Below are 12,454 nucleotides of genomic sequence, written 5' to 3'. Positions count from 1 at the left end.
AACGTTATTTGCCACTTGTCAGCCCAAGCCTGGATATTGTCTTGTTGTATTTGAACATGAACTGCTCCAGTATCTGAGGACATACATATAACTTATTCATTTAGTGTGCGAGACGCCGTGATTAGATTCTTGTATGAGGCCCAGAAACAGACACCTTATATGTAATATGACTTAGGTGAAAATTTACCACATGTGCATGTATTCCAGCAGGGCATTTAAATGTGAGATCTCTAATTTACTGGGGGAAAAAAAGCAGAACTTCAAATATCATCTATTGCCTGATTTTTTTTAATTAGAGGCATTATGCAACTAAAAAGCTAGGTGGTTTTGACATAAAGGGGAAGGGTGGACAATTAAATGTCCTGGGGGTGAGGGGTGCAGAGTCAGGGCACCAAATTACAATCAATCCCTCTCAGTACCACCCTCCGCCCACCCCCCGAAACTAGCCATAGTGACAACTAAACCTCTCTGAGATACACAATGAATTGTTAGCTGGTTTTATCTCTCGGGCAACTTGAATTCTGGTGCAAAAATGATCCAAGTTACAGATGGAGGGCCACATGTGTGGGGATGCGGGGTTCTTCATTAGGAACTGGTTGTTTTGCCAAAGCTCTCAGTCCCACAGTGCAAGGACTAGTCTGTGCAATTTATAAATTATCTCCCCATAAAGTTCTAAGTGTCGAATTTGTGTGAGTTCGAGAGTAAATCATGCTGGTTTTAGAATCATAGAAACCTACAGAAAGAGGCCCTTCAGCCCATCAAGTCTGCACAGAACACAATCCCACCCAGGCCCTAACCCCCTATCATGCCCACTAATCCCTCGGCATTAAGGGGCAAATTCTTAGCATGGCCAATCAACCTAACCAGTCTTTGGACTGTGGGAGGAAACCAGAGCACCCAGAGGAAACCCACACAGACACGAGGAGAATGTGCAAACTCCACACAGACAGTGACCTGAGCGGGGAATCGAACCCACAACCCTAGAGCTGTGAAGCAGCAGTGCTAACCACTGTGCTACCGTGCCACCCATGTTTTTTCAGCGGGAATTTTAAATTGAATCTCCCACACTCTGTGTGCTGTAGAGTGCACTAGCGTGATCCACTCCGGATTTCAATGGGCTGATCAGCGATGGTCCGTAAGGCCTGCAGCAGAGTGCTGAGTGGGCCACTGCACATGCACTAATCTGTCAGCGCCCAGATAGGTGCATGCACAGCGGTGCCACACTGCCAGTCTCCCGATTGCGGGACCACTGCGTGTAGGCCTAACTGGGGGCTGACAGATCGGCGCATGTGCAGTGGCCCACTCAGCGGTATGTTGCCGGCCTCTCCAGCAGGAACAGACCCCACCCACAGATTTTTTACTTGACTCACTCTAGTGCACTCAACAGTGCGAGGAGGAGGAGGAGGACATGGGTCAGATCTTTCTCTGGTGGGGAGGGTGGGGAGGGCCGATTGTTGTCTAGGGAGAGCTAATTGTTGTCTGGTGGTGGGGGGGGGGTGGCAGGGAGGGCTGATCGTTGTCTGGTGGGGAGGGAGGAGGAGGAGGCGGGCCAGATGTTCCTCTGGGTGGGGTGGTAAGTGAGGCCAGGCCATTCTTTGGGGGGGGGGGTGAAGGGGGAGAGAGGCCAGATCGTTCTCTGAGGAGTGGGGGGGGGGGGGGGGGGGAGGTGGGTGGTGGGGGGGAAAGAGGCAGGCCCGATCGCTCACTGGTGGTGGGGGGGGGACAGATGGAACGCTGGTGAAGGGGGGTTGGCAGATGGGTCTGCGGTGGAGGGGCGGGGGGGGGAGGCGGGGGTCCGCTGCCACTCCGCGGGCGATCGGTGGTGGGTGCCAGGGGGTCACGATCGGTCTGGGTAGCGGGGTGGGGTGGGTGGTGGATAAAGGGGGACAATGATGTCTGGGGGGGGTGGGGGGGGGGGCCATCACTCCCGCTTTTTGTTCCCGGGCCAATTTCTCTGCCTTTTGCAGCTCGGGAGCGATCTGACAGGGACACACTAATTCAAATGTTTTTCTAACTGCGCACGCGCAGTTCAGAGCTCCCATCATTTCGGCCGTGCTAAGCCCCACCCACAGTACATGGAACACACTATTTTTTTTTCAGGCTGAGTGCATATTGGGGGGGGTGCCTGAAAGCAGATTTCTAATTCGGATTTGCATTACACCCAGATTCAGCACTGAGAATGAAAATGGTGGTAAAATCGGGCCCAGAGTGTGGAATGTTCTTTTCTGAGCTCCCACTGAACAAAACCAGCATGAATTACTCCAGTTTTCACGTGAACTCTGGGCCCTGCTTTGCCATTTTGATTCTAAGTGCTGGGTGGACTTGAAACTGGGAGCATTTCAGATCCGATTTTTAATCCCGTTCTGAGGCACCCCCATACACACTCTGCCTGAAAAAATATCAGCGATTCCGGACCGCGCTACGCAAGCCTGTGGGCAGGGCTTAATGCACCCAAAATGCTGCAGCTCCGATCGGCTCCTCCAACTGCGCACACGCAGAAAGAAAAGATAAGAACGTAAGAAATAGGAGCAGGAGTCGGCCATCTAGCCCTTCGAGCCTGCCCCGCCATTCAATAAGATCATGGCTGATCTGAAGTGGATCAGTTCCACTTTCCCGCTTTCTACCCGTAACCCTTAATTCCCCTGTCTATCAGAAACCTATCTACCCATGACTTAAATATATTCAGCGAAGTAGCCTGCACCACTTCAACGGGCAGAGAATTCCAGAGATTCACCACCCTTTGAGTGAAGAAGTTCCTCCTCAACTCTGATCTAAACTGCAGCCACCCCACCACACCCGCCCCCCTCTTATTTTGAGGCTGTGCCCTCTAATTCTGTTTTCCTTTCTAAGTGGAAAGAATCTCTCTACCTCTACCCTATCCATCCCCTTCATTGTCTTGTAAGTCTCTATAAGATCCCCCCTCAGCCTTCTAAACTCTAACGAGTACAGACCCAGTCTATTTAATCTCTCCTCTTAAGCCAACCCCTCATCTCTGGTATCAGCCTAGTGAACCTCCCTCCAAGGCCACTATATCCTTTCGCAAATAAGGGGACCAAAACTGCACACAGTACTCCAGTTGCAGCCTCACCAGTGCCCTGTACAGTTGCAGCAAGACCTCCCTGCTTTTATATTCTATCCCCCTCGCTATAAAGGCCAACATTCCATTCGCCTTATAGATAAAATGCAGCAGCCCACCCGCATCCCTCGCAGACCGGATAATGTCTCTCCCTGGCCCCCACAGACATTGCCCCACCCCCAGAACATTACTGATCCCCTTATCCCCCCCACCACCATCACCAAGGCTGATGACGGATCCCAGGCCTCCTTCCCCCTGACTAATCTCAAGCAGAGAGTCGCCGGATACTCGGCACTATTCTCCTCACGAGTTGGAGCCTGAATCGGACTTCCATACAGCATGTCTGTTTGGTGCTGAACCTGAATGGGCGAACGCAGTGGTAACGGGGGAGGTGCCCAGAAGGCTGGGCATGCACCATATTAAGTCAATTTAAATGCATACAAATGCCCGTTTTGAGTGCAGTCCCGATCGCAGCCATTTTCGGGCCTTGGTAAAGACGGAAGCGGCCTGGAGGCAGGCGCAGGTCACGCCTCTCACCCCACTTTACCAAGTTCTTACACACAAGCAGGGGCACAACTTGATGGCAAAAACGGGACCTCAGTATGGCCCCCTACACCATTCCTCCATTGTCGATAGATCAAAATCCTGGAACTGCTGTACACAGAAGCACGGTGGTTCTTCACCAGAGTGAATCACACTCGTGCAACCTGCAATGCACAGAGTGTGGGACATTCATTTTGAAACCCCAACTGAAAAAACAGCCTGATTTACTCCAGTTTTCACACGAGTATGACTCAAATTTGTGACAATTGCGGCCATAATGTATAAAGTGCCCAGACTTCGCCTTGCATTGTGAGGCTGAAAACTTTGGCAAAGCAGCCAGTTTCTAATAAAGAGCATCCAATACAGACTAAGCATTATTTTTGCATCTAATACAGACTGAGTATTCTATTGTATCTAATAACAGACGGAGTATTTTATTGTATCTAATAACAGACTTAATATTTTTACTGCATCTAATACAGACTGAGTATTTCATTGTATCTAATACAAACTGAGCATTTTATTGTATCCAATAATCCCAGACTGAGTATTTTTACTGTATTTAATACAGACTGTGTATTTTATTATATCTAATCACAGACTGAATATTTTTACTGTATCTAATACTGACAGAGCATTTTATTGTATCTAATCCATGCTGAGTATTTTTAGTGTATCCAATACTGACTATTTTACTGAATCTAATATGAACTGGGTGTTTTGTTGTATCTAATACACATTGAGTATTTTATTGTATCTAATACTGACCTAGTATACTACTGTATCTAATACTGACCTAGTGTACCATTGTATCTAATACAGACTGAGTATATTTCATGTATCTAATACAGACTAAGCATTTCATTGCATGTAATATAGACTGAGTATTTTTACTGTATCTAATACAGACTGAGTATTTTATTGTATCTAATACAGACTGAGTATTTTATTGTATCTAATACAGACTGAGTACTTTTATTGTATTGAATACTGACCATTTGTGTTGTATCTAATACAGACTGAGCATTTTATTCTATCAAATACAGACTCAGTATTTTATTGTATCTATAACGGACTGAGTATTTTATAGTATCTAATACAGGCTAAGTATGTTGTAGTATTTAATGCAGACTGAGTATTTTACTGTATCTGATACAGAATGAGTATTTTAATGCATCTGATACAGACTGACTATTTTGTTGTATCTAATACAGACTATGTATTTTATAATATCTAATACAGACTGAGTATTTTAATGTATCTAATACAGACTGAGGGCCCGATTTTGCCAATCAGAGCCTAAGGGCTGGATCCAGATGTAATATGGATCCGAGCCCGGAATCCTCATTCCAGCAGTTCAAAAGAAAATCGGAGGCAGCGCGTCTGGGTGCTGGGCTGGAGCACACAGCTGTGGTGGTTTGTGCCTTCTGAAAGATTGCTTCCTGCTGTGTATCCTGTGTCAGCGTACCCAGGAGGAACAATTCCAATACAACATCAGTCGTTCCCTTTGGAATGCAGGTCTATGCTAGGCTGTATCCTGTTTTGGTAGTTTGACCTGATGGGTCCACTATCAATATCCGATACAAGGAGCCTAAAACAATTAGTATTAGTACTAGTGATGCTAGTCGATGTTTCCCTTCTGCCAGAAGCTGAAAGGAAAGCAAGATTGTGCAAACGTGTTCCCAAAAGAGCTAGAATGAAAGAGAAGCAATTTGAAGATGAATTTAAAGTTGACAATTATATCAAATTCTGGATGAGGAAGTAGTCTTCAAAATTTTGGAATTTATAAACAACCATCACTGGACTGTTTGACTGGTGTTGACACCAGTGGAACTTGACAATTGCACATATTATTGTGTCATTAATAAGTTACGTTTTTTAATTTATGATCGACTCCATTTGTTTTATTAAAATGTGTTTCTACAGGAAGGATACAGGGAATGAAACAAAAAACAGATTCTGGTTTTTATTTCTATTATTACATGACAAATGCATGGAGAAAATGCTTTGAATGTTAATGAGACAATACCCATTCACATTAAGTCTGTACCTCCTGTTCCTGACTACATTTGTGTGGATTTGACTTGTGTATATTTAGTTGTTTGTGTGCTGTATCATTAAAACCAGTTGCAGGAGGAAAAGAAAGCAGAAAGTGGAGACAGCAGCTCTCTGACACAGATCATCGTCTGGGGGGGGTGGGGAGGGGGCTCAGATGGATCTCTGGTTTTGGTGGGGGGCCAATAGTAGTCATGATGTGGAGATGCCGGCGTTGGACCGGGGTAAACGCAGTAAAAAGTCTGACAACACCCGGTTTAAGTCCAACCGATTTATTTGATAGTAAACTCACAAGCTTTCGGTGCACCAGACGAAGAGACAAACCTCGAAAGCTTGTGAGTTTACTATCAAATAAATCGGTTGGACTTAAACCTGGTGTTGTCAGACTTCTTACTGGTTTGGGGGCAGGGGTCGGGGGGGGGGGTCCGCTGCCACTCTGCGGGCGAACCCTCCTCCCCACCGGAGGAATGAATCCCTCCTCCAAGAGGAGACGCTGGAGAAGGACCAAGCTGGGCCTGTAAAGGGATACACTATAACTGGTACACTCCCAGCCATTCATCACTCTTCCCTGCAGGGGCAACAGAGCGGGAGAGATGGCTGGGGCTGTGATGGCATATCCCTCTACAGGCCCAGCTTGGGACCCCTCTGAGAGGCAGGCCCCCCCTGGCAGACCCCCCCCCCCACCGGTTCGGACCCCACTGGGAGGCAGGCCCCCCCCAGAATCGGACCCCCCGCACTCCCGGGAGGGGGGGGGGGGGTGGTCCTTCTCCAGTGTCACCTCTTGGAGTTCTGTCCCTGATCTTGTTGCCGGATCCACTGTGGAATCGGCCGGTTCTGCTTCATCTTCTTAGTGAGGAATCACTTTGATCCTGAAGGTTTGGTGGGATGGCACGGCTGCACTTCCACTCCGGGAGGAGGGATTCATTCCTCCGGTGGGGAGGAGGGTTCGCCCGCAGAGTGGCAGTGGACACCCCCTTCCCCCTACCCCCCCCCCCCCACACCCCGCCCCCACCCCAACCAGAGATCCATCTGTGCCCCCTCCTCCTCTGGCGGACACCAGCAGAATGGTCACTTTAGCTGTGGCTCAGAGTCTGTGACCAGGAAGGCGCTGGAGGCTCTCAAAGGACTGAAGATGGTCGAGAAGGATGGTGGAGGGAGACCAGCGATCGTGGTAGGTTGGGGATGCGCTCTGCCAAAGGGGGCATGCCTCCCAGGGGGGTCTGATCCAAGAGGTAAGGGGTCTGCCGGGGGAGTCTGCCTCCCAGGGGGGTCTGATCCGGGGTGAGGGGGTCTACCGGGGGGGCCGGCCTCCTGGGGGGGTTCGATTCTGGGGTGGGGGGGGGGCATTCTGCCGGGATGGTTAGCAGGGGCATCTGTGAAGGGTGTTTGAGGTGGACAGGGTCCGGAGGTTCCCCTGCAGAATAGGAAACGGTTTTGGATTTTTATTTAGCAGGTTGTTTACAGCGTGGAACCGGAATGGACCCGAAGACGGTAAAGTGGGATTTGGCGGTAGAGTTGGATGCACGGTTCAATAAATCGATTTAAATGCACCAATTTGACCCACGCCCAAATCAGGTGTCGTGATCTGTTTGGATTCAAGTGCAAATCTCGGTAAAGGCCCGATGCCTGAATATACCGCGATTTCACACCCGTTTTGGTAAAATCGGGCCCTGAGTATTTTTATTGTATCTAATACAGACTGAGTATGTTATTGTATCTAATACAGACTGAGTATTTTATTGTATCTAATACAGACTGAGTATTTTATTGTATCTAATACTGACTGAGTATTTTGTTGTATCTAATACTGACTGAGTATTTTTAGTGTATGTGATACTGACTGTGCATTGTATTGTATCTAATACAGACTGAGTATTTTTACAGTATCTAATACAGACTGAGTATTTTATTGTATCTAATACAGACTGAGTATTTTTACAGTATCTAATACAGACTGAGTATTTTATTGTATCTAATACAGACTGAGTATTTTTACTGTATCTAATACAAACAGAGTATTCTATTGTATCTAATACAGACTCAGTATTTTCTTGTATCTAATACAGACTCAGTATTTTATTGTATCTAATACAGAATGAGTATTTTTACTGTATCTAATACAGACTGTGTATTCTATTGTATCTAATACAGACTGAGTATTTTACTGTATCTAATATAGACTGAGTATTTTATTTAATCTAATACAGACTGAGTATTTTTACAGTACCTAATACAGACTGTATATTTTATTGTATCTAATACAGACTGAGTGTCTTATTGTATCTAATACAGACTGAGTATTTTGTTGCATTTGATACAGACTGAGTATTTTTACTGTATCTAACACAGACTGAGTATTACAATGTATCTAATACAGACTGAGTATTTATTGTTTCTAATACAGACTCAGTAATTTATTGTATCTAATACAGACTAAGTATTTATTGTTTCTAATACAGACTGAGTAATTTATTGTATCTAATACAGACTGAGAATCTTATTGTATCTAATACAGACTGAGTAATGTATTGTATCTTATACAGACTGAGTATTTACTGTATCTAATACAGACTGAGTATTTATTGTATCTAATACAGAGTATTTTATTGTATCTAATACAGACTGAGTAATGTATTGTATCTTATACAGACTGAGTATTTACTGTATCTAATACAGACTGAGTATTTATTGTATCTAATACAGAGTATTTTATTGTATCTAATACAGACTGAGTAATGTATTGTATCTTATACAGACTGAGTATTTATTGTATCTGATACAGACTAAGTATTTTATTGTATCTGATACAGACTGAGTATTTTTACTGTATCCAATGCTGAGAATTTTTACTGTATCTAATACTGACTGAGCATTGTATTGTATCTAATACAGACTGAGTATTTTTAGTGTACCTAATACAGCCTGTGTATTTTACTGTATCTAATACAGACTGAGTATATTATTGTATCTAATACAGACCGAGCACTTTATTGTATCTAATACAGACTGAGTATGTTTAGTGTATCTAATACTGATTGAGTATTTTACTGTATCTAATGCAGACTGAGTTTTTACGTGTATCTAATACAGACGGAGTATTTTGTTGTATCTAATACAGACTAAGTGTGTTATTGTATCTGATACAGACTGAGTATTTTGTTGTATTTGTGACAGACTGAGTATTTTATTATATCGAATCATGACTGAGTATTTTGTTGTATCTAATACAGACTAAGTGTGTTATTGTATCTAATACAGACTGAGTATTCTATTGTATCTAATACTGACAGAGTATTTTTATTCTATCTAATACTTACTGAGTATTCCACTGTATCTAATACAGACTGAGTATTCCATTGTATCTAATACAGACTGAGTATTTTATTGTATCTAATACAGACTAAGTGTGTTATTTGTACCTGATTCAGACTGAGTATTTTATTGTATCAAATCATGACTGAGTATTTTGTTGTATCTAATACAGACTAAGTGTGTTATTGTATCTAATACAGACTAAGTGTGTTATTGTATCTAATACAGACTGAGTATTTTATTGTATTTCATACAGACTGAGTATTTTATTGTATTTCATACAGACTGAGTATTTTATTGTATTTCATACAGACTGAGTATTTTATTGTATTTAGTACAGACTGGTTATTTTTACTGCATCTAATACAGACTGAGTATTTGACCGTGTCTAATACAGACTGAGTATTTGACCGTGTCTAATACAGACTGAGTATTTGACCGTGTCTAATACAGACTGAGTATTTGACCGTGTCTAATACAGACTGAGTATTTGACCGTGTCTAATACAGACTGAGTATTTGACCGTGTCTAATACAGACTGAGTATTTTGTTGTATTTGATACAGATTGAGTATTTAATTGTATCTAATACGGACTGACTATTTCATTGTATCTAATATAGACTGAGTATTTTATTGTATCTAACACAGACTAAGTATTTTATTGTTTCTAATACAGACTGAGTATTTTTAGTGTATCTAATACTGATTGAGTATTTTTACTGTATGTAATACTGACTATTTTACTGTATGTAATACTGACTGTGCATTTTATTGTATCTAATACTGACTGAGTATTTTACTGTATCTAATACAGACTGAGTATTCTCTTGTATCTAATGCAGACTGAGTATTTTGTTGTATCTAATACAGACTAAGTGTGTTATTGTATCTAACACAGACTGAGTATTTCATTGTATCTAATACTGACAGAGTAACTTGTTGTATCTAATACAGAGCATTTATTGTATCTAATATAGACTGAGTATTTTATTGTATCTAACACAGACTAAGTATTTTATTGTATCTAATACAGACTGAGTATTTTTAGAGCATCTAACACTGAGTATTTTACTGTATGTAATACTGACTGTGCATTGTATTGTATCTAATACAGACTGAGTATTTATTGTATCTAACACAGACTAAGTATTTTATTGTATCTAATACAGACTGTGTATTTTATTGTATCTAATATAGACTGAGTATTTTTAGTGTATCTAATACTGACTGAGTATTTTTACTGTATGTAATACTGACTGCATTGTATTGTATCTAATACTGACTGAGTATTTTACAGTATCTAATACAGACTGAGTATTTTATTGTATCTAATACAGACTGAGTATTTTTACTGTATCTAATACAAACAGAGTATTCTATTGTATCTAATACGGACTGAGTATTTATTGTATCTAATACAGACTGAGTATTTATTGTATCTAATACAGACTGAGTATTTTAATGTATCGGAATGACCGAGCATGTTATTGTATCTAATACAGACCTATTATTGAATTGTATCTGATACAGACTGATTATTTTTATTTTATCCAATACTGACTGAGTATTTTATTTAATACAGCCTGAGTATTTTGTTGTATCGAATACAGACTGAGTATTTTATTGTATTTAATACAGACCTAGTATTCTATTGTATTGAATACAGACTGAGTATATTTCCCGTATCTAATACAGAGTGAGTACCTTGTCGTATTTGATACAAACTGAATATTTTATTGTATCTAATACGTAGTGAGTATTATATTGTATTTAACACAGATTGAGTATTTTATTGTATTTGATACAGACTGAGTATTTTGTTGTATCTAATACAGACTGAGTATTTTATTGTATTTAGTACAGACTGATTATTTTTCCTCTATCTAATGCAGACTGAGCATTTTACTGTATCTAATAAGACTGAGTATTTTCTTGCATCTAATACAGACTGAGTATTTTCTTGCATCTAATGCTGACTATTTTTGTTGTATTTCATACAGACTGAGTATTTTATTGTATTTAGTACAGACTGATTATTTTTCCTGTATCTAATACAGACTGAGTATTTGACTGAGTCTAATACAGACTGAGTATTCTGTTGTATTTGATACAGACTGAATATTTTTACTCTATCTAATACTGATTGAGTATTTTGTTGTATTTGATACAGACTGAGTATTTTGTTGTACCTAATACGGATTGAGTATTTTTTACAGTATATAATACAGACTGGGTATTTTTATTGTACCGGATACAGAGTCTCATTTGTACACTGATGAATCTATATCTGCCGATTCCTCTTTCCCCCAACCACCCCGCCCTCCCCTCCGTCTCCTGTCCTACCTGAATGCGGCGATGGCTGTCTGGTTCCTCTTCCACTTCGCCTGCTGCAAGATCTCGCTGATCAGCTCCTTCTCGTCGGGGATCCTGTAGACGGGGTAGACGTACAGCCAGCAGAGCACAAAGACACCCAGAGCCACCCCGACCGGGAGCCTGGAGCGGGGGCAGAGCCCCCTCCACAGCATGTCTGCTACAGGACAGGGGAGGGGGCGAGCTGCCTGGGGGGTGAGGGGTGGGGAGTCAGGAGGGTGGTGGTGGTGGTGGTCCGGCTTCACATGATCCCCTCTCCTCGTATTAAAGGATGGAGCCTCTCCGAAAGGTTGGTAACAATGCAGCAATCGAGGGGGGAGCGCAAGGGGAGAGCTCCCATGCCCAGTTAGAGGACAGAATAAGAAGCTGTCCCTTGAAACAAAAACAGCCTCAGAATTCTCACCCCCACCACCTCCTTCCTTTCAAATCCGGTGCGTTGCCTGTAATGTGGGGCAGTGCAAAAAAAAATGAGAATGAAATATATAAATCAGAAATACGCAGCTCAGGTTTGCAAAGGATCTGCCGCAATCACCAATAAAGCACTGCTGCTGCATCAATGGAGAGAGGCACACACACAGAGAGAGAGAGAGAGAGAGAAAGAAAGGAGCTCTTGTAGACTCAGGGGATGCAATGCTCTCGCCCACTGCACAAAGCTCCCCTTGTGTGGGAAGCTCATCCACCAGCCGCTTGCTTCTTGCCCTGCCTGCTGTTAAGTGGGAGGGCTCCCCACTCAGGCTATTTCTCAGCCCACACCCCCCCCACCCACCTACCCTCCCAACTTCATCACACTGCTCACTCATCAAGCCACATTTCAAAAGCTTTGACTTCTACACAGCCAGGGTAAATCAAACCCCCTAATGTTTTATTATTACAGGGAATTTAAATCATGTGTTCTCTTAAATTTTATTTTCAGCACGCCTCTATAATTCTGTCTGGATTACTAGGCTGGAGAAGGGATATATTTTCCCCCCTCTAGTGGAGTGTCAAACATGTTGAATTTTGATCTCTCTCCACACCCTAACTGTCTTCTGCACGCTCTCGTTTCCTTCTCTATGCATGGTATGCTTTGTCTCTATAGCAGGCAAGAAACAATAATT

The 12,454-nt window shown here is 42.6% G+C and overlaps 1 protein-coding gene across 1 annotated transcript in view; it reads right to left on the bottom strand.

Moving 5' to 3' along the window:
• Positions 1 to 12,038, bottom strand: part of st8sia1 (ST8 alpha-N-acetyl-neuraminide alpha-2,8-sialyltransferase 1) — a 71,857-nt gene extending 59,819 nt beyond the window's left edge. Inside the window, exon 1 of the mRNA XM_080207207.1 lies at positions 11,331 to 12,038. Coding sequence (XP_080063333.1) covers positions 11,331 to 11,512 — 182 coding nt within the window. The 5' untranslated portion in view covers positions 11,513 to 12,038. The remainder of the gene's footprint in view (positions 1 to 11,330) is intronic.
• Between the last annotated feature and the right edge of the window lie 416 nt (positions 12,039 to 12,454).

Source organism: Carcharhinus amblyrhynchos, chromosome 19 (assembly GCF_965287045.1).
Source record: "Carcharhinus amblyrhynchos chromosome 19, sCarAmb.v2.hapA, whole genome shotgun sequence".
NCBI lineage: Eukaryota > Metazoa > Chordata > Chondrichthyes > Carcharhiniformes > Carcharhinidae > Carcharhinus > Carcharhinus amblyrhynchos.
This window is presented reverse-complemented; position numbering and strand designations above follow the sequence as displayed.